Here is a 24,197-nt window from a genome sequence, read left to right on the forward strand (position 1 = left end):
GAGAACTGGGTGCGGGGTTAGAGAGAGAACTCCGGAAGGACGCCCGATCGAGCAGCACCGAGGACAGCGCCCGCGCCCGGTCTCCTCCGCAGCCCTGACTCGCGCACCAGCCGAGGGTCTCGCTCACCCCACTCGCGCACGGACTCGCTCCCGCACACGCACCCCGCTGTACAATGGCAGAATCCCACCTGCAGTCCTCTCTGATCACAGCCTCACAGTTTTTCGAGATCTGGCTTCATTTCGACGCTGACGGTGATTATCTTCTCTTTTTCTTTCTTTCTTTTTTTTTTTTTTAACTGTTTCAGGACCCGTTTCCATGCCCCTTTTCTAGTCTTTGCCTTCCCCTGAGCCTCCTGGTCCCATTATCCTCCTTTCTATTCTTTACTTCTTTCCCCCCCTCTACCTACCTAATCTTATCTCCCGGACTGGCTGCCAAACCGTCAACCTGAAAGTTATTATTGCTTCCACGTAATCCCCACACCTTAAACTTCTGTCTTTCCAGGAACCGTAATGATAGAAGGAGAGAAAGAGCGAGGATTGGGAGACCCTGCTCCCCAAAGTTTCTATGGCTGCGCTCAGCACCCCAACCATCCCCCTTTGTCCTCAGTGGATCTAAAGTTTTGACACCCCAGGAGGGGAGCGCTGCCGCGTCTGTACCCTTTGCTGCTTAAACGGTGTCCAGGCAAGAGAGAGCTTCTCAGGTGGCCAGAAAGATAGCTGTCGTGGAAAGTGAACAGGGAAGGCACTGAGAATGAGGAAAGGAGATATCTGACGCTCGGGTGCCTCTTTGTCTTTGCAGGAAGTGGTTACCTGGAGGGAAAGGAGCTGCAGAACTTGATCCAGGAGCTCCAGCAGGCGCGTAAGAAAGCTGGATTGGTAGGTTCAAGTTTGTGAAGGAGGAAAAAGACCTTCAACCCTAAAATATAAATATTCTTGTGTTTTCATAAAAAGCCAGCGAGGTCAATCAAGTGCTTTCTGGAGATTGTGAATGTTTAGTGACTGAGAAAGATGAGAAAGAACACCTTTCAAAGTTACATAGGGAGAAAGGGGCACGGGGGAGAAACAGAGAGAGAGAAAGATAGGGAGGGAGAGGGAGGGAGGAAGGGGGAGAGAGAAAGAGAGAGAGAGAGATTGATTTTTCTAGTGGGAAAAACCTTACAGTCTGAAATTGAAGCTTTAAAAACATATATTCTATACTTGTACTTGCCTTAATAGCTCCTAAAAGAAAACTGTAGGTGCATGAGATCCTTTGATGGATCACCACCTTTACCATTGGGTTCGGTTAGATAATTTTTAACTTCTCTTTTACTGCCTGAGAAGTAAGGGGGTAGAAATACATTTCTGCCCCTTGGTGGTCAGGAAACAGATCTGCAGATTATGGATCTCTTATCCTATTGCCAGATATTACTGCCGTGATGTTGATGTAGTGAGGGAGATGAGAAAACATTCTGCCTTGACCCTCCTCACTGGGGAAAAGTTGGCCCACTTGCAACATCATAGTGAGCAAGAATTTAGCAAGAAAAGGTCTTCATTTTGTTGAAAGGGGGAACCCAAAAGTTAAGAGAAGTGAAAATGTAAGACAATTTTAAGAATTTCATTATTGTTAAAAAAAAAAAAAAAAAAAAAAGCAATACTCTGATGGGAAGCAATTAATAGTGTCTTGGAAATGAGCCATGTTTGTGATTTAAGGCAATAATTATTTAAATAAATGGTAATTCTTATTAATTATAAATAACTTTCTTTGGGCATAAATTAACCTGTTAAGAAAAGATGTTGTTAGCAGAAAATAAAATATATACAGCTTCTAAACATAGATGAGATGGTTGCATAAAGGAAAATGGGTTAAGAATTTTACTACTCTATTGAGGTTTATGTAAGACTGCCTTTCAGAAGGCAGTGGATTGGACTAATTAGATGTTAATGGTCTTTGGCCTTTTCGACTATGGATAGAAAGAGATTTTATAGTACTAATGATGTATCTGTATATATCATATAGCAAGTCATACCTCTAGTATTGATTGATAGCTATAAAATGTAATAACAGAATTGTCTTTTTGTTCTATTTAAATTGAAAATTGTGTAGTATGCATCTCTGTGCCACATATTCAGAAGAATCCTAGTGGTCTCTAAATGTATTATAGTGCATTATAGAACTATCAATTGCTAAAATCATTGACCAAATTGATTTTAAACTAGACTGTGCTCTAGGGATTGTTTTATCCAGAATTAATGTTACATAAATCTAAAAGTATAATGGAATGGAATCAAATAACATAAAAATGTTTTATATACCTTCCAACCTCCCTCTATCTTATGTACTGTCATGTAAATAAATTTATGCAACACCATAATTACAGCTCTATGGATCTTTGGCTAATAAAAAAATAGCAATTCTCTTCTTCATTAAAAAATATTTATTAAAAATATCTGGTTGGAAAGTCTTACTTTCCATAACATTTGCAATTAAAACCTTAGAAGATGCTTCCAGCAGCCAAATGATTATATTTCGATTTTTCCAGAAGTAATTTTAATATTGAAATTTATTTTCATCTTAGAAATTCAAATATTCTTGAACTCTATCCATTTTTCCAGATTTTTCTTTCCCTCCTCCTATTTTAATATGTGTACCTTTTTGTAAACAATACCTTTGTTTTGGAATTTTCAAGTTAACTTCAATTTTTTCTACTGCCTAGGCTCCAGTTTTGGAATATTTGAAACTCTGATTATTAGATTATAATTCAATAATACTAAATTTGAGCATGAGCACAGGTATAGAATTATATCAAGTGGCTTAATACTTTGATTCTTGACTATTTTTCTAGCTTGATAGGATAGTTAAAATCTAAATCAAGCTCTGGATTGAGAAGTTCACAGGCTGGATACATGTTTCACTGTATAAGTGTATGAATATAGCATTTATGAAATATAATATTCCAATATAGTTTCAGAAACTACCCTTTTACACGAAGTATAGTGTTTAGTCTTTAAATTTGCATTCACTTTTAGAAACCTTTAATTGACAATAACAATGATGATGATGATCATGATGATTATATGTTTTGCACTGTTTAAAAAATAAATTTTGACATAGTTTTCACCCAGAAATTTCACAAACCAAGTGTCAAATCTGCTAGTTAAACTAGAGGTATTACACAGTGTTAAAATTTAAGAATGAATGTTTTGGGTTTTGTTTACATAAAGATATGTGTAAAAAATAGAGAGACTGATATTCTCACTATCACCATGGGGTGGACACTTTCATTTTCTTACAATTATTTCCATAACAAAATTTAATAAATACAAATTGTAATTTATCTATAGTAGAAGAGTTTTTAAAGAGTCAAATATAATTAAATTGCTTTGTTAATATTTATTATCTTATGTCTATTAAAGATATTTACATTGGCTCCGAAAGGATTTTGTAAATACTACTAGTAATGCTATTTAGCCTCAATGTAGCCCTTAAATTATATTAACCTATCTATCCCTACAGCAAACTGTGTGGTAGACAGTACCACCATCTTGTTAGTTATGATAAAAATTGAGACCTTAATTTGCTTTCCCAAGGACATAGAATAGGACATTAGAAAGGGTTGACCTATTTTAAATAGGCTTCAGTTAATTCAGCAGGGCAATTTAAAATGGGCTATGTTGGATACCCAAGGGTAAAAATTAAACTTCCTGAATACTAGCTCCATGTTCAGATCACTAGTTTATAGTTCATAGCTCTCTAATCTATTTAATTTTTAAATTAATTTAGTTAATAAATGCTTATTCCGTGCTGGAAACACTTGCCAATAAAGTGAGTTATTCTTCGACATTCACATTTTTCGCTTGTCCAAATTGCAAACACACATTACTACCTTCCATGGAAAAATACATTGCGTTAGAATAAGAAAAATGTTATAGGACAAAATAATGCAGCAATATAAAATAATATTTACTGACGCAAGCAATTTTCAAAGTATATTAACAATGATTATTATATTTACATTCACTGAAGTTTATGAATTGAATGATTCCCTCTATATTTTCAAAGGGTAGCAAATTCTCAAAACTAAATAATAGAAGATAAATCATAGTGATTGATTTAGAAATGATAATAATAACTTTCATTTGGAACCAATTAATACTGTGTATCTGTTATGCCTTTAATTTTCATGAGAATAGTTAATCAGTATGCACAATTCTAAGTGGATACAGTTTTGGTTTTCTTTGCAATATGTTATTATCACCATTGCAAGCATAATTGGGTATTGTTTTTTACAAACTTCTTACCTGCTTTTATATAATTTTAGGAGTTATCACCTGAGATGAAAACTTTTGTGGATCAGTATGGGCAAAGAGATGATGGAAAAATAGGAATTGTAGAGGTAAGGAACTTATGCATTTTTCTGATTTAATTTTAATAAATGTGCTTTAATTTTGAAGTTGTATCCAAGTCAAACATGATATCGCAAGACCCATTCAGAAAGCCTTACTTTACCTACGTAATATATTATCTTTTGTTCAGAAATATAAAATCAAAAAAATGTTTAGAAATAAAAGAGACCTAAGAGTTTGCCTAATCCAGAGCCTAAATTTAATACATTACAAAATTGAGACCCTGGAGAAATGAAATGGTTTGCCTCTGGTCATGCAGCTGTTGGCTGGCACAGGTGCAGTTAGAGGAACAAGTCCCCAACTTCTGGATGAGTATCCATCACAGTACATTACCCAGCTCACTTCAAAAAAAGTGTCCAAGTACATGGTTCACCGCTATTTCCTATCATTTAACAGCATAGAATTTTCCTTTAAAATATAAAATGAAAATATTTGCAGTTCCTATGAATACTTCCAGTCGTAATATTTCATGGCAAAAAGCTACATCTTGGTTTCGGAAATTCTATTTTAGATTGACAGTTGGCCTTAGTAAAAACCCATGAATTTAACTAAAGTGAGAGAATATTTAATGATCTGTTATAGGTGCATATTTCTCTTGAGTCTCTCAAAGTTAAAACTGTGGGTGTCAAATCTTTTAACAATGACTTTTCCCATTAAGGGTAACTTATTTTTGTCTGTGAATCAAGGAAGTAAAACTTGGATTATTCATTAGTTCCTCTGCATTCTCAGATTTGTGAAAGAGCTCTTTCCTCCCTTACTTGTATGTTTTTAGACTCTAGTGTCTCAGCTTCTTTTTTCTTTTTTATCTCTGCGACCTATTAGTGAAATTGAGTGGAAGGCTTTGTTCAGAAAAATTAATAAAGAGGTATTTTAAAATATGCCAAATCATAAGCATAATTATGTTCTTCATATAATGTTCTCAGTGTCTTAAACCATGAAGTATTCTGGCTCTCAGCAACATTTAGTCATAATTTACCTTTGATTTGGAGAACTAACCTGGTTTTCAAATAACTGATCATATAGGACACTTGTGATGCCAATCTGAAATTCGCTTATTTTTAAACAGCTATTCCAAATAGAGTTAAGGGAGGACATACTATTATTATCTTCAATCTTCATAATTAAAATTTTTCCCTGGAGTATACACTTTCCCCTTTACCTATGTGTAACTCATTACTATATAAATAGATAATAGTAATGGGACTTACAGATTGACATAGAGGCCAACTAATCAAGACATGAAATCATCAAGGATAAGAAAATAAATAACTTTTAAATGAACATAAATGAGATGAGGTAAATCTAATTATTCAAAACTAGTTTGAAAATCTGACATAAGTGAAATTATAGATTGACTATGTCAGAGTTTGGCATACTTTTTCTAGTTAAGGAAAGACTGTCATCTTACATTTAACTTACTTCACTTTGAAGGATTCCAATGGGCTCAACTGTTTATTCCATTCCATGATACTAGGTTGTGCAGTAAAAACCATACATCTGATTCTGATTTTACATTTTCCAAAGGAGAAAATGGATGCTCATGTTTTGAATCCAGATTTTACTATTATGATATAGCTTAATCATTTATGCCTTATTATTTGAGGTCTAATTTGAATGACAGGTTAGAGGTCACTTAGCAGATACATTGTCTTGGAGGTTTGATGAAAGAGATTTGCCCAGAAGTTTGAGATAAGAAACTGTTACAGGAAAGAAAAGGTTTTTTCTGTGTCAGGAAAGATAGAGAAGTGTAGATAACAGAAGAGAATGAAGAAGGTAATGAAGACTGAAATGAAGAACTAAGGGAGTTTTATAGAAATAAGGAGATGAGAAATAATTTAAGTTTGTATAGCATTATACAATTTATAAAATGTTTTCAAATATGTTATCTCATTTGATCCTCATAATGACAAAATTAATCTAGTCTAAATATTTTATAGTTAGGAAACCTGAAGCTTCAATAGATTTTGCCTAAGGTCAAAGAAAATATAAGAAATAAATGGTAGAATAGTCAGAATCCATACATATTCCCCTAAACTACCCTGCCTACTTTTTTAAATAATAAATAATCTGCACATTTTCTGCATTAAAAAGAAAGATTGTCAAGCTTCAGTTGGTTGATTACTTATGGCAAGGTTCTAAGTTTAGCCAGGTTAAATAGGGATGCACAAAGTACCGTATAGAGAAGTTACTTGGCACTTGAAACATGATTTGAGCAGAATTTTTCATATCAGCCGAAGCAGAAAGAGTTTAAAGACAGAGAAGTTAGACACATAAAAACATATTAGAGGGTTTTAGTGTTCCAGGATATGGAACGTTTTGCTAGATGGGACCCTTGGGAAGAACTAGCCAAAATTCCTTATTTTAAGGATGAAAAAACTGAAGCCCAGAAAGGTCGAATGATGTGTCCAAGGTCCCACTGTACAGGAGTGACAAAACCTATACATAGACCTAGACATGACTTTGTTTACAGAATTCTTTTCATTAACCTGTGTTATCAGCCAAGCCACATAAGTAAGGGAGGGGGTCTGGGGGTTAGTTTGAGAAAGGAGAATTAGAGACTAGGCAAACAGAGAGGAGACTGCTTCAGTAGTTCACATGCATGGTTATTCAGTCTATTGTGGTTAAGTAGGAGCGAAAAAAGAGAGGTTCTGAAAAGCATTCAAAAATAGAAATGGAAAGTTCTAGATTACAAGTTTCTACATGTAATCTAAAGTGGGGAAAGGGAGAATTGGAAATGCGTGAATTTATCATGTGCCCTCTAGTGTCACTAGAAAGTTATATTAAATGAAGGTCATCTTTTCTTTTTCCAACTTGACATATGATACTACTTACTTAAAAATCGTATATATAATATGGAACACCAATACCCAAATCCCAACTAGCTATAAAGGAACACAAAATCCCATGTTTTCCAAAATGTATAAAAATTTACCTATCAATGTCAGGCACACCTTAACTTCCATGTTCAGCACACCTTAACTTCCGTGTTCAAAAGGTAAAAAGGTTGGATTTGCCTTTTTAGTATGTCCACTGAATAGTTGTACTCATTCAAAATCTAACCAAAGCAAACCAAATGATATTCATGTAGTAGTCTGCTTTCCTGATGGCGCAGCCCAAATTGGTTTGTCTCTGAAACACGTTCAAAAAATTGGAAAACTTAATGGTTAATTTTCAAAGTTTGAATCTGACGAGGTTGACTGACACTTTCCAACAACATGCATTTGCTACCTAGAAACATGTAAAAAGGAGGACAATGTGCAAATATGCTTTCTTCTGAACTTTCTAATTTCATGTCTTTAAATAGATGTTAAAATTCACACAAACACAGTTCAGTAATAAAGAGATTGTTAATATGAACTCAAAACAGGGACATCAAAATTCTGAGATCATTGAGCAAATACCATGACAGTCAAAAATGTTCTAAATTTATTCAGAATAATAGCTCTATTGCAAAGAAGGCCAATTAAAATAAGCAAAAAGGAAGAGGATTTAGCAGGTAATGAAATTTTTCTTCCCTGGTGCACACATGAAGTATAGATATTTCCCTTAGCTGTATGTCAAATATATAAGTTTTTTACCTGATCCCTTGGGGAATGTGTAGGAACCAACCATCCTCTCCAGTCTTATTGTTTCTATCTGTTCAGGTCAGTGCATCCACTGAAAAATAGATCTAAAAGCTATTTTAATCCTAAAACTGTAACAACCCTCCCAGGGAAGAAAGCATTTCTCGAGCCTTTCCCTCTTTTCTTCCACAATGGGATTTGAGCATGTGAGTTTAGCCTGGGGAATATAATTTTTCACGGCAGACTACTTTTCCACCTCAGAATTTGGAGAAATGACTGGCAATGAAATCTGATTTAAACATTCACTCTAGGTAGACATTTTTAACAATCTATTAGGAAAACTTTTTCTGATTAAAGATTTTAATGGAGGGTGATAAAGATAAAGGACAGAGTCTCAAAATCTAGATAATCAGACTGTCTGCTTTCAAATCTGGCTCACACTACAAGCCATGTGAGAGCAGATCATTTACCTTCTCTGAGGCTCTGTTACCTTGGCTGTGAACAGGAATGACAATGTATTAATTTCATAAGGTTGTTAGGAGTATCAACATCAAATGAGATAATACGTGTCAAAGAAGTAGACCAACTCTGCCACACCATAACAACTCAATAAATGTATTTGCTATTATTGTTAAATACAAAAATAACCTATCGGAAAAGCTACACCATTCTTCTGAATGCCAAGCTTTTTTTTTTTATCCCACTTACATAATTTGACAAATTCAAATTATTAAATTTAAATAGTCTTAAATTTTTGAGAAGATTATTTGCCTTCCAAATTTCCTGCACTCACTTCTCAGTGGCTAGAAAAAAAAATGTTACTCTGGATCTCAAATTAAAAAAAAAAGGAATGCTTGGCTAATATGTGTTAACAGGCAGCATGATTGTCTTTAAAAGTTAAGAATTCTGCCGCAGGTGCAATTTAAAGTACCTATCTCAGTCGTTTACATCTCCAATGGAATTGCCCTTCATGCATACTCTCCTCATGCCTAGTACTTAGTTTTATTGTTGTATCTGTCTCCTGCTTTGAAATTGTCAGGGGAAAAAAAATTGTTTGAAATTAGCTGCCTCCCTGTGAAGTTCTCACTGGCAGGGACTGCGAATCCCCTGCTGCCAGCACAGTGCCTAGGATTTAATAGACAAATGAGCCATGGCAAGGGATTTCAACCTACTCGGAAACGTAAGGCAAGGGCTCTATGTTATGCCAGGCATAGAAGAGAGATGGAAAGGCCCTTGTTACAGGTTGAGTTCCCTGGGAAGCAGATCTGCATGGAGGAGTAGCAACGAGAAGGCCTATTAGGAAGTGCTCGTGGGATCAATACCTGTGGAAGGAAAGTGAAGAGAACAGAACGGGGCGGAAGGAGATGCCAGGCTGGCCCTTCAATGAGCTCTGGAGCTGGGCAACATGCCCCACATTTTGAGTGAGTGGGTTGGGCCTTCATACCCCCGTGTGAATCAGTCATAGGCTGCAGCTTCCCGGGGAGGCAACTTTCCACAGCCCCAGTGATCCCTCAAAGAGGCCCAACAGCTGAGGCCACAGAACATTCCCAGCAACTGAAGGGAGCGCTGGAGAGCAGATCACAATGTCCACCCTCTGTCTACAGCTTAGGAACACGTCATTTGAATGATCTGCAAAGGAACATTTTTTCTACTCATTTACGGCCTATGCTGACTCTAGAAAAATAGTCAGTTGCCTTCATTCATTGGTTCAGTGAAATATTTACTGAAATTTTTGCAATTGTTGGGCAAATAAACAGCAAATAAGATACAGACCCTATCCTTAAGGAGAATAGAGACTAGCAGGGAAGATAGGCAAGCAGAAAGAAAGGGTTCTTTTCACCCCTCACTCTTTGTGACAAGCAACCAAATCTCCTAAGTGAAGCTCTTGGGATTCTGCCTGTGGCCACAACTGTCTGCCTTCCATTCTCCTTTTGTTACTTTTCGCTCTCTTCTCCATAAAAAAGTTTTGAGAGTTCATAAAAAAGCAGGCAGGCAGCCCAAAGACTAAGGAATCACCAATAATATTGGAACAAGTATTGGACAGCAATGACTTAACAAATCTGAGAAGAAATTCTCAGGTTGAGGCTCTAAAAAAGACTTAAGTGGCATGATTGCTTCTCTGTCCAGCAGAGACCCTCTCCATGCCTTGTCCAACCCTGCTCAACACCTTCTGTAAAAGACCTTCCACATTGTAGACATGGTCTTAGAGGCTCCAGCTGGAGAATCACTTTGCCCAGCTCTGAAACTTAAATACTGATTCATATGCATTGACAGAAAAGCCCACAAACAACACAAGACCACGGCATTGTGAAACATACCTTAAGAAAGATTTCTTCATGTTCACCATAGCCACATCCTATCCACACATACTCATTGCTTTTCCTAATGGCTAGTTTGTTTTATAATAATCTTTTACATGTTTAAGACTCATTTCTAACATTTGTAAAATAGGACAGTACTGTATTGAATGTAACACTAACCATTCAACAAAATTAGAATGGATTGAATATGTTGCACAGAGATATATATTTTTAAATAATTAAAGTAAGAGTAAGAACAAAATAGCGTAGGCAAGAAATATACATTTACAGTAGACATTACGAGCAATTTTGCCATCTCTCTATCTGATGTTCTACAGATCTCTGAATTTTATGTGAGTCACTTGAACTTTAATTTATGAAACAAAGATGGTTAAATTTCTAATTTTACATTTAATCATTGCTCACTAGCTCATTCTTTTCTTTTTTCTATTTTCATGCATTCAGTGGATTTGGAGAAGTACCATATTTTTTAAAAAATTATATTTTTTCTTCAAAGCACAGATTAATTATAAACATTCAAGCAAAATAGAAAATTATGAAGGGATAGTAAAAATACTATAAATCATGTTAAGTATGTATTCATAATAAAGTAAAATTTTCAGCCAATGCACAAGCATTTATTTCAGGCATATAAGATGCTGGGCACCACGCTGGACATTCAGGGGATGCAGAAAAGAAATATTCTCCTCCCTCTTGAAAGGAATGGTCTAGGGGAAGGTCCACCAAAAACTTAAGACGTAGTATCTGACAAGTGACATATCAATAAATAAAGGAAATGTTTGTACTGGCTATTTCTTGTTTCCCAAATGAATGCTTATATTAATGCTCAGCCATGATATAAGGTGGCCAGTCAACTCATATCACACAGAGTCTTCCAAAATGTATACTTAACATCCAGTTCCATTGGTCAATCTGTTCCTTGAAATGTCTGTCTCTGACATATCTTTGAAACATATACATTTTATTGTCTTTTGTCTTTGTTCCCTCCTCTTTTCTGGTTTATTCTTTTCTTCCTGCCCCACCTCTTTGGAGCCCCTTCAGGAAAGTATTATTACAGACATGTTGAGACTCTACAAAAGACTCAAGACAGAACCCTTCTCCATGTCCAGCCCACCCACTGCAGTTCTCTCTCCCTCTCCTCTCCCCACTTAGCTTTGAGTGGAGGCATAGTCTCTGGGACTAAGTTAGCCGGTATCTGGCTCCTTTAATGATGAAAATCATGTATAGCTACTTTTCATTAGCAGACCACTCACAGATGAGGAATAAAGGGGTCTTTATAAGGAAGGTGGCATTCTAATTTTCAATTAGTGGAAACAGTCTATCATATCAGACTATCTTGTTGTTACATGTAAAAAAATCACCCACAAATGCATTATTCATAGTCCAACAGTAAAGAAGCAAGTCATCGATTCTATTGCTGTCTTCAATAAACATATTGCTGACTTAATTTACTAATAATCATCAAATTAAAGTGACTTTCAAAGTCTGCAGATCAATTTATTTAACCTCTTTGGGTCTTAATATCCTCAACTGAAAAATTTGGGCTTTGAATTCAATTGAATTATATTATTTATGAGAATGTAATTTTATAATTAGAGAATTCAAAGGAATTAAAAGAATACAAAGGTCACAGAAGTGTACCTTGAATTTCATAATAGACCTGATAAGGAATAATACATATCCACACTGTAATGATATAAGTATGTTTATGGACCAAAAGCTGATTACATTTTTAAAATTACTAGCAAATCCTAAACCCCTATTTTCATCTTTTAGATATGTTGTCATCTACCCACACTAGTGACTTTTGTTTCAAAATAAATAAGAAAATTTTTTCTGACTGGGTCATACTAAACATTCTGAGAAAATGGCCCCTTTCTTGTTCTTACCCCCACATACAGTGCCTAAAAACTGAGCAATTTTAATTTGAGATATTATTCCAAAAATCTAAAACAAGATATATTATACAGGCATAAGGAAGATGAGATTGCTTGCATATATGGTAGAATGATACATTTTATATTAAATTTTTAATTTTTGAATGGACCTAAAAGGATGAAATTTAAGAAAAAAAAATAGATGTGATAGTCTTTCCTAGAACTTGGTAGAACTTTTAGAACTTATACTGACCTTAAGGTTGATCTAGACTATAGGTTCTAAAATCCAGGGTTGAGGGTCCATACTTAAGCTGCAGGGAGTTCAGATGAAATGTAGTGTGTGTAGGTTCATTCTTTAATGCTGATGATGCAGTCATTCTAACAGAAGGCAGTTTGAACCCAATACATTTAAAAGATGTTGGTTTCTATTTCAGCTCCTTATTTTAGTGACGAGGGCACTAAAGTCCAAAAATGTCTGAAGGGTTGCTGGGGACCACAGCTAATTAGCAGCGGAGCCAGGAATAGAACTCACGTCTGCAGTGGGGTCATCAATCCAGCTCCCTCCTTCTCTGCACGCAATAGATAGATTGTATTAGTCATAAAATGGGATCTGGAGCCCTTTTTTCTTCCAAAAAAAAAAAAAGAGGAGTATTGAAGTTATGAAATGAGATCTAAGGGGAAATGTCATAGAGTCATGCAGTGGAAATCAAAAAATAAACCCAAGCCCTGGATTCAAGCAGTGGATGTCCTTTTAGCAGAAATCAACAATTTGAGAACTGACTTTTCCTATTACTGTACAGTTTCCCACTGTTCGTGGTGAATTTCTTTTCCACCTCTCTTTCCACTGCCTTACCACTGTCTTCAGTTTATCTTCCCTTGTATCTATAGTAGATCTCTCCTCCTCAGGCTTGGGAATGCATCTTTTTCCTTCCTTCCTTCCTTTCCTCTACACTCATGTTTCTCACAGTTTCTTTCATTTCACATGAAATCTACGGGCCCCACCTGTGCCGTTCTGTGCACCCTGAGAGGAGCAAGATCTGATCTGTGGCACAGAACACAGGAATTGTTCAAGCTCCTGGGATGAATCTGCTTGTACGTCCAGCAGATGAGAAGTGGCCACACTAGTCCTAGCCGAGCACCTGCAGGGCGCATAAGCATTGGAAATGTGATGACACTTTGTGATGGCAGGTGTAACAAAGTACCAGAAAGGGAAAGTTGCTGATGTTTTTTTTCTCTCCTACTTTCCTAGGTAATAAAACTGCTCCTAGGGGACAGGTTGAAGGTACACTAAGCAGCAGGTGATGGCAGAGACTGTTTTCATGCCCCTTACCACAATGTCTCCCTCTTTCTAAATCTTTTCCAGTTGGCTCACGTATTACCCACAGAAGAGAATTTCCTGCTGCTCTTTCGATGCCAGCAGCTGAAGTCCTGCGAGGAATTCATGAAGGTATAGGAAAGCTGTCACTTTAAGAAAGCTGCTGAAAGTAGAATTGTTGGCGTTCTTTTCTTTTTAATGTGTTTGGTTTTCCTTATCTAAAATTACTTACAGACATGGAGAAAATATGATACTGATCACAGTGGCTTCATAGAAACTGAGGAGCTTAAGGTAAGCAAATACAAACTTGTGCTAAGTTTTTTTCCTTTCAAATAAGCTGCTAAGAACTTCGCAGCTTTTTAAAAAACCTCCCACAAAAGAAACTAATGTTGAGCAGTGGCACATTGTCACCCACTCTTCCACATCATTAATGAAGTACCAGATCAAAAAAGAGACTTCAAGTGCTTCTTGAAGTTCTACTCAGCAATGCAAAAAACTGGTATTTTCTGTGGTGTACACAAGTTGTTACATAAGAGACAGACACACAGAATTATACATAAGCCAAATAAGCCACCCATTTTATTGAAATTTGAAATTATATTTTAAACATCTATAAAATAGAGTTATCTTACAAGAGAAAAACAAGGAAAACTTATTGGGCACTTACTATATGCTAACTGTACATATTTCTTACCTAATCTTTGCATGAGTTTTCTGAGATTACTCTGACCCCACTGAGGAAAAGAGTTAAGTTACATGATATAATTAAGGCCACACAGAAATAAGACACAGAGCTGCAATGTTTAAATCCAGACTTGTCTGCCTCCAAGGCCCCTATACATTCTGTACAACCTACTGCCTCTCAACAATAACAACAAGATGCCTACAGAATTAAACTTTTGAAAAACTACAACTTTGAAAACGAATTTTTCAATTCATCTCTCACAGAGGAGGTTATAAAGAAAAAGGCAAAAAGGTCTGAAATCAAGTCTTACTTCAGGACAAATCACTACATCATCTTGATTTTTTCATCTTTAAAACAGGGGCAATAATATTTTCCTTTCAGATTTATTGTGAAGCTCAAGTAAGGTGTTGCACGTGAAAGATTTTATGGCCTGCAAGGCATAATAAATTATATTATTCATAGACTCAATTTACTAGCTTTTCAGAAATATGGACGTATCCTTCATCTCATCTCCTCAAACTGACCCTAAAATGTCTCAGTCTGAAAGACCCTATTTTCTCTATCTTCAGAATACAGAGTGACTAAAAGAGAAGTGAGTTATTGCTTATTGAGCACCTACTAGGTGTCAGGCAGAGTACGAGGTGCTTGAAACATACTTTAACATTTAATCCTCACAGAAAATGTGCAAGTATTATCATTCCGAATGTACAGACAGAAAGAGAGAGATTCAGAGAGATTAGATAATTTTTTAAGATCACAAAGCTGCCTAAGGAAATAATCTAGATTTGGATCTAGAATATCTGGTAATTCTGTTTTTTTTCCCCCACAAGAAGCACCACATGCTTTCAAGCTTAATTCATTGACAGCTATGTCTTCCGGTGCTATGTGGGGAAATACGAATATCAAACAGTTTCCTAGTCATAGTTTAACATGGTTTGAGTAACATACAATTTTAGAGCTGGAACTGTGACATTTGCACCATTGCAAAATTGCTAAAACACATTCAACTGCAGCCTATTGAAAAGGTAAACATTCTTCATGTAAGTCACCAAAAACAAAGTCTTTCACAAACTTGCAGCTCAGCAACCCACAAAGTGACAGCTAAGCTATTGTGTTTTTATTCAATTAGACCCAAAATATTGTTTAAAAAATCATTTCAAGTTCATAAAAAAAACCTTAGCTCATTTCCGATACTGACCTCAAAATATCCTAAAAATCTCCTTCTTTGTTCTAAATTTTATCCTCAGAAAGAGATTCTAAATAGAATCCTCTTCCCCAGGGAATTTTGAAGATAAGTTGGCATTCTTTTTTAATGGATCTTTCAAGAAAGCTAATTTTAAGATCTATAATAGAGTAAAACATCGCTTGTTCTCAGACACGACTTTGAATCTCAGCGTCCCAAGGTTTCTCCCAGGCTATTTTTGTGACCACCATTTTAGTCTCTGATGAGGCTTTTTAACCCAATTAATCTCTGACAAAAGCCTTATAAAGCTCAAAAATAAAATTCACCCCCAACAGATAACTTTGAATTTTTCATGCTTCACTTTGAACTTATTAGAATGTTTGAAGTAAAAAAAAAAAAAAAAAAAAGAATTTATCAAACCAAGAAAAATATCTCCTTCCTTGAAAAGAGTGAAGTCAAATCAGCCAGGAAGAAGGGGTATATTTGGGAGAGAGCTAAACTACTGCTGACCCAAAGAAAACTAATCCTTCTATAATATCTGGGCACAGTACCTGTTCAGTTTTTCATAATTGCATTAATTATTTTTCTGAGAAAATAAAGAAGTTGCGAATGAACAGCGCTAGACAAAATGAAAGTCTATTATACGCTTAAGTACTTACACTGTCATTTATATGGCAAGCCTTTGTAAAGCTTTTATTTGATTTATGTCTCTGTTAGAAAAAAATTAAACTCACTCCTAAGCTCCAACTGTCAAGTTAATAATTATCTTTTTTTTTATCCTTCCCACATTAATCTCTATATTAATATGATTCATATATTCTTCAAGGATTTTATGACATCATCTGTGGCCGGCTGCTTTAGTTCAAACAGTTAAAGCATTTAAACCAAAGTGCTTTGGACAATATCAAGCCAAAAACTAACCAACTGGCCCTCTGGAGAAATGAGCTTCATACTGCTGCCAACCGATATGTAGATACAACCCGTGAGACCAAAAATGCAATTAGAGGTTTACTGATCATTTTTAACACATGTTACAAAGGTATAGAAAAAAGGCCCTTATATTTCTTGCAGAAGAGTCCCATGAGTACTTGTGAAGATATCAGTAAGTAGAAATACATCCTTTAGGCTGGCTGGTTTTAAAGTTTTTAATTCAGATTCCTACACAGAGCACAAGCCAGGTACTCCTTTGATTGAAATCATAAAAGCATAGCACAGATGAGACGACATATCACCTGTCAAAGGTAGTTCCATCGCTGGGATACCAAAAGGATCACATGGTTTTGTCTTTCTTCTAAGTTCCTCTCCTCCCCTGCTTCTTCCCAGTTTCTTTTCTTCAAAAAGAAACTTCCTTTGCATTCCTGGTATGCTCTGTTTTAAGGCATGCTGAAATGGAAGCAGACTGTACCTTATCACTGGAATTTACCTGAGTGTTCTTTATTTTAACAGAACTTTCTGAAGGACCTGCTAGAAAAAGCAAACAAGGTTGTTGATGACATGAAATTAGCTGAGTATACAGACCTAATGGTAAGACTTGAAAGACTGTATGTAGCCAAGAGCTCATGAAATATTACCATGTTATTGCTAATTCCCAAGGCTACACACGATGAAATAAACCAACTGTGGGGTGGGCATCACATGCACATGGGTATCATTTCATTTGAAAATTAAAATACTTAAAGATGCTTACATCTTGTGATACTGAGTACTGTAGACAATGGCTTTAAGGCTCAACCAACATCTGAGTGTTTCCTTTTTGTGGGCTATGTAATTTTTATCTGTCAAAAGTTGAGTGTGATTTTTTTTTACAAAGCCAGTGTAATTATATCATTAAATTATAAAACTTGTACATACATATTACATTATATATCAAAAAAACACTTATTCTAGAGGTTCTGAATCCATTTTTATCACAGCTTGGGAAATCATAGACTTTGTTAGAGTTTAAAGAGCTCTTCTAGCTACTTTATTAATTAACTTAAAATGGGTCTCCTTTCTTTTGATTTTTATTTTTGGGGGTATTGTATTTCTGCTGTGGCTGAGAAAATCTAAATATATCTTGAGCCTTACGCTATAATAAACAATATAACCAAGATCTATTATAGAATATTGATAATAGAACCATGAAAACTGTTTTACACATAGACACCTAATGTTTTCAGGAAAAAAATGAACGAATAAATTAATGAGGCTCCAGATAAATAAACCAATGCCCATGAAGTTAGTTTCATGTAGATGAAGTTATATCATTTGGACTCATTACAGAATTAGAACTACTAGGAAATAGAAATATTTACAGATGTTTTAAGGATCATGAAGTTACTGTGAATTCTTATGCCATGGATTTAAATAAAACATAGCTGTACATTATAAAAGCTGCTATGTTATATCAGATTAATGAAGGCCTTAGACTGTTTAGCTACCCTGAGAAACAATCTTATCAAGAGTTTGATTATATTTGATGTAACTGATGTTTACTCTGAGGCTTTTAGCCCACATTTATCTGGAAAAAAAACCAAAAACACTAGAACCTTACTTTTGCCTTATTCACTAAACAGTGTCATTTATTATAAAGTGGAACTAATCTTCAGTTTCAAAACAACCAGAAAAGTTTTTGTGGTCATCTTTAATTCCTTATTATATTTGCATTTACAACAGCACCAGCAAACAAAAGAGGAGACTTTCTCTGTGTCACAATGGGCAGATCTAAGCTCTGAATAACTTTTGGGAAATGGACGATAACCTACATTTTTCAATTTTCTATTTTGTTCCAATCTTAAGGGATACCTATTTAAAGAAAAGACTCCTTTCCAGTTACAAATTTGAAGCGTCCTTTCAAAAACCACTCAGATGGGAGTTTCCCCCTGTTGGATTGGCCTGACATAGCTGATTAAATGTCATAAACCAGTTCAAATCCAGGAAGCAAATTAATCAAGGACTAATTAAAATTTAAATATATATGTAGGGAAATAGTTCCCCATGGGCACTAAACTGTGATCCGTCCAGTTTCTTGGTAGACAGCGCGACAATATTAGAATTTATGGTCAATGGATTTAAAATGTTGTATCAGTATAGGACCCTGAAAAAATCTGCCTCCTGCAAAAGATTCTTAGAACATCTCAAACCATAGAATGCCTTTCCTCTCCTCCTTTAAAAGACCTCACTAAATCTATATCCATTATAACCTTGACCACATTCCTTTCTTCAAAAACAAAAATAATGCTACTGTTTCAAACATTTAGCATTCATTTAGTATACATATTTTACATGTTTAATATAGTTCATATATACTACTTCTATATAACCTGTTATAGCAATAGTTGCTCCTTTCTAAAAACATGAATGCTCCCAAATACAGGTACAAGTGTGTTTATGTCTAGATGTATCTTGGTATATGATGTATATACAAGTGCAATGAACAGTTAGGGAGCTTCATTGAATATCTAGTACTTAAAATAGATTCAAAATAAAACAATTCGAAATTACTCAAAAATTCTATTCTCTAAGAATGTATTCATTTTAATCATCTACTGCTTTTTTGTTATTTTATGCTCCAAAAGGGTGAAAAAAATTAAAAATTTATTTTCATACCAATGTTTGAAGAGACTCTGGAAGAGCCATACACTGCCAGACACCATCCCACATCTTCACACACACATGAACATGTTGGCAATAAAAATAAATGACAGTATTCTAGAAGCCTAGCTAAGACAACTATTACTCCGACTATGTTATTTTGATAAACTCTGGCAATTGATACAAATTATAGAGTTGAAAATTTGCATTGAAAGTTTAAAAAATGCCGGCTAGTTTTTAAACTGTTACTGTGTAAATAAGTATTTGATAAGTCAAACAGCTTTATTTTGAATATTCATCTCCCTCATTCCTCAAATGGCCAGAATAATGACATTCTGTCTTTCAGCTGAAATTATTTGATTCAAATAATGATGGGAAGCTGGAATTAACTGAGATGGCCAGGTGAGTTTAGGAACCATGAAAATGTTGTTATAATAAGCTGATCTTCTTCAAAAAAATTTAATCTATTAATATAATGTTTTATTCTCAAAAGGTTACTACCAGTGCAGGAGAATTTTCTTCTTAAATTTCAGGTATTTAACTTTTTTCTTCCTTAAATAATATTTTTCTTGAAAAGTTAGAATGTGGGAGATTTGTCAAGGGAAACCTATCGAAATATAGTAAGAGCATTTTAACATTTGCTCTCTTCTCTGTCTTCAGGGAATCAAAATGTGTGGGAAAGAATTCAACAAAGCTTTTGAGCTATATGATCAGGTACAAGTTCATTCTTTTTTTAATCTTTCCTTCTTTTTTATTGTGGTAAGAATACTTAAAATGAGATCTACCCTCTTAACAAATTAAGCATGAAATACCCGGCATTGTAAACTATAGAGACAATGATGTAGAGCAGATCTTTAGAATTCATTCACTGTGTATAATTGAGATTTTATGACCATTGATTAGTAACTTCTATTTCCCCCTTCTCCAGCCCTGGAAATGACCATTCTACTTTCTGTTTCCATGCATTTGAGTATTTTAGATATATCATATAAGTGGAATCATGCTGTATCCATCCTTCTGTGACTGGCTTGTTTCATCTGGAATAATGTCCTCAGAGTTCATCCATGTTGTCACATATAGCAGGATTGTTAAGGCAGTGTAATACTTCATTGTATGTATATAGCACAATCTCTCTACCCATTCTTCCATCAATGAACATGTAGATTGTTTCCACATCTTCGCTATTGTGAATAGTGCTGTGATGAACATTGGAGTGCTAATATCTCTTTGAGATCCCGGTTTTAAATCTTTTGGACAAATACTCAGACGTGAGATTGCTAAATTATTTGTAGTTCTATTTTTAATTTTATGAGGAATCTCCATACTGTTTTTCATAGTAGCTGCACTATTTTGCATTCCCACCAACAGCATACAAGGTTCCAATTTCTCCACATCCTCGCCAATGCATCTTTTTTTTTTTTTTTTTTTTTTTTTGAGACAGAGTCTCACTTTGTTGCCCAGGCTAGAGTGAGTGCCGTGGCATCAGCCTAGCTCACAGCAACCTCAATCTCCGGGGCTTAAGCAATCCTACTGCCTCAGCCTCCTGAGTAGCTGGGACTACAGGCATGTACCACCATGCCTGGCTAACTTTTTCTATATGTATTAGTTGGCCAATTAATTTCTTTCTATTTAAAGTGAGACAGGTCTCGCTCTTGCTCAGGCTGGTTTCAAACTCCTGACCTCGAGCAATCCGCCCACCTCAGCCTCCCAGAGTACTAGAATTACAGGCGTGAGCCACAGAGCCCGGCCAATGCATGTTTTTGATAATAGGATTCTAACAGGTGTGAGGTGATATCTCATTATGGTTTCAATTGGCATTTCTCTGATGATAAGTGATATTGAGCATTTTTTCATATACATGTTGACATTTTGTATGTTTTCTTTGGAGGAATGTCTATCCAAGTCATTAGCCCACTTGTAATTGGATTATTAGTTCTTCACTATTGAGTTATAGGAGTTCTTTATGTATTTTGGAAATTAACCCCTTACATGATATGGGGTTTGCAAATATTTTCTTTAATTTTGTAGGTTGCTTTTTTACTCTTTTGATTGTTTTCTTGGATGTGCTAAAGCTTTTTAGCTTGATGTAGTTTCATTTGTCTATTTTTGCTTTTGTTGCCTGTGCTAATGGTTTCATATTCATGAAACCACTGCCAAGATCAACGTCATAGTTTTCCCCTATGTTTGCTTCTAGGAATTTTACAGTTTCAAGTCTTACATCTAAGACTTTAATGGATTTTGAGTTGATTTTTCTTTTATGGTATAAATTGAGGGTTCAATTTCATTATTTTGCATGTGGCTAACCAGTTTACACCACACCATTTGTTGAAGAAACTATCCTTGCTCCATTTTGTGTTTTTGGCATCCTTGTCAAAGATCAGTTGACAGTATACATGTGGACTGATTTCTGAGCTCTCCATTCTGTTCCACTAGTCTATGTGTCTGTCTTTATGCCAGTATGCCAGTACCATACTGTTTAATTACTGTACCTTCGTAATATATTTTGAAATAAGGAAGTGTGATGCCTCCAGCTTTGACCTCCTTTCTCAAGATGGTTTTGGCTATTTGGGCTCTTTTGTGATTTCATATGAATTGTTGTATGCACATATTCGTGACTACTTACCTACTTCAACAGGAGATGATATCGTTAACACAAAGTAAAATATTAAATATGAAAGTACTTTGAAAAGTTCAAGGTATTTTACAGATACAAGTTGTTGAATGAGAGGCAACTCTTACCTTGCATATTTTGCAACTTTGGAACAGCTAAAAACTTTGAGGGTCTGACAAAGCAGGCTATAATACCTGCCAACTATACAACTGGGAGATTTTTCTGAGGATTCCAGTTATTTCCATTTCACCTCATTCGCCACTACTGCAGATAGAGTTGGTTGCATACTCTTTTATTTCCCCTTCGCAGGATGGCAATGGATACATAGATGAAAATGAACTGGATGCTTTACTGAAGGATCTGTGTGAGAAGAATAAACAGGTAACTTAATTGCCGTGCCACTTATTCCTTAAGCAGACTTTTTGGATCCATCCAGAAGCAACCCCACATCCATTTTGGAAATCCACTTTAAATATGTATAGAGGAACGGAAATAGATTTCAATTCTTAACTTGATTTGGCTCTGACCTAAATCAGTGTGCCCGTGATAAATAGATTTTAAAAACAACCTTGTGATCATTCACATTTGTTTAAGAACATAATCTAGCTCTTTTGTTAATGGATTGAGGTAAAAAGCAGCTTTCGTCTATTTTATCACTTGACAGTGGTTAATTAACTTCCATATTTAACTGGATTACAATGCCATTTATGTTCTGCAGGAATTGGATATTAATAATATTACAACGTACAAGAAGAACATAATGGCTTTGTCGGATGGAGGGAAGCTGTACCGAACGGATCTTGCTCTTATTCTCTGTGCTGGGGACAACTAGAGTTGGTGGTCACAACCACTTGCTAGCGATACATTGTATCTCAAAAAAATAACTGTGCACTATAAGGGAGTAGGCTGTATTTTCTTTTATATCTGTAAATTAAACTGCATATAGATAATTATCCAGGATGTGTAGCTCGTTCTTTTCAGCTTGTTTCTATACTGTTTGTAATGTACAGTTTTTGTAACTATATGGTTGAAAAGGAGAATGTCTATGCTTAGGCCAGTCAGTATGCCCAATGTGAAAACAAAAAGAACCTAACCTATTCCTGTTTTTATAAATACAGTTGGACAATATTTCCCTAAAAATTCCACCAGGATTAATCTCTATAATTCTGGTCTCTGACGTGTAAATGCACATATGTCTCTGCATAAGAAAATCATACATGACAAGCCAAGCATTCTTATTTTAGACAATCACAGGACTGTCCCACAAAGTATTTCTAAGCTATATTTCCAACTATTAGGAGGAATGTGCTTTTGCATCTAAAATACTCACCCAAATATCAATAAATCATTAATTATGGCTTTATAAAGTTAACAGTCTCTCACTGTAGAAGATTTAGTTCACTAATTAACATGTCTACTGCTTAAACCCATACAAAACTACTGGTTCAACTTGATCTGGCGACAAGTGATGGTAGCATCAGTTGACACGTAAATCTGTCTGATTCTATGCCTACATTTCCAACAAGCCTACTGTCAGAGTATGACCTTAATCCATTTTCTAAACTGTTTTCCTGTGTTGTAGATTATAATTATTCTAGTAAACTGCTGTTTTATGTCTGTGTAATCTCTCTGTAATCTCTGATTAAATTTAATATATGGAGTGTCCTCGTGTCTAGTTTTCATACCTCCTGGATTTTCTTTCTAGGTAGAACTGTTCATTTCCACCAAGGGTATCTGCTGCCTCTAAAAATATTTTTTTCTAGCTCTAACAACTCTATTTTTTACTATATAATTAAATTTTAATGTAAAATCCATAACATCCTGATTATTGAATGTTATATCATCAAGAATTTTGTGTACTATGTGGACTCTATATTTCATATTGAGATCAGCATTCAAAATAGTTCTATTTCTATCTGCAAATAGTTTCAAATGAGTTAAAAAATAACATTGAAGAGAAATGTTAATGTAATCATTTATCTTATATAGCAAGGGAAATTCTAAAACATTCTTTAACACACATTCAAGTAACAGTTTCACATATTTGTAGCTAGAATATCCTATACTGGTTATAGTTGACATGTAATAGTTGGTGATTTTGGATTCTTTGATTGTGAAACAGAAAGCTATGAGAGATGTGGCTGTGTGAAATGTACAAAGTTACTGCCTGAAAGTTAATGATGGTTCTGGGTCAGCTTGAATGTCACCATTCTATAAATTCAACACTTATTTTTACAATTCATAAAAATAACAAAAAGTGTGAACTATCTCTTTCCCTCAAGAATGAACAGAAAAGAGATCTGCCAAAAACTAAAATTTATCAAGTGATGTTAAGTGAGTGGTAGATTGGCTTTGCCTCTAGCATGTAAATGGAAGCGCTGACATTAGACTGAATTTAACTACTAAGATTAAATAAAGAAAATAACCTTAATCTCTTGTATTTGTTTATTCTTCGAAATGTCAGTTGACATATAATGACAGGTAGAAATTCAGGATGCTTCAATTATTACAGCCTAAGGGTTCAACTTGACTCAATGAATTATTAGATAGATGCCTCCCTGAGTTAAATGGTATCTCTGATATTAAGATTTACAAAGATTTCTCAAAATACCCAAACATTTTGGGTTTTTGGCCCAACTGACATAGTCAAGTATTTCTTCCTGGGAGATATCCAAAGCAAAAATAG

At 35.1% G+C, this 24,197-nt stretch overlaps 1 protein-coding gene across 1 annotated transcript; it reads left to right on the plus strand.

Moving 5' to 3' along the window:
- Positions 1-23,938, plus strand: CALB1 (calbindin 1). The gene is made up of 11 exons (XM_012763201.3): positions 1-252; positions 800-876; positions 4,299-4,373; positions 13,508-13,591; positions 13,694-13,750; positions 16,774-16,851; positions 19,247-19,302; positions 19,394-19,433; positions 19,561-19,614; positions 21,821-21,892; positions 22,230-23,938. The coding sequence occupies exons 1-11, from the start codon at positions 174-176 to the stop codon at positions 22,341-22,343; spliced, it is 786 nt and encodes a 261-aa protein (XP_012618655.1). The 5' UTR covers positions 1-173; the 3' UTR covers positions 22,344-23,938.
- The last annotated feature ends 259 nt before the right edge of the window (positions 23,939-24,197 follow it).

This window comes from Microcebus murinus, chromosome 7, assembly GCF_040939455.1.
Source record: "Microcebus murinus isolate Inina chromosome 7, M.murinus_Inina_mat1.0, whole genome shotgun sequence".
Classification (NCBI taxonomy): Eukaryota; Metazoa; Chordata; class Mammalia; order Primates; family Cheirogaleidae; genus Microcebus; species Microcebus murinus.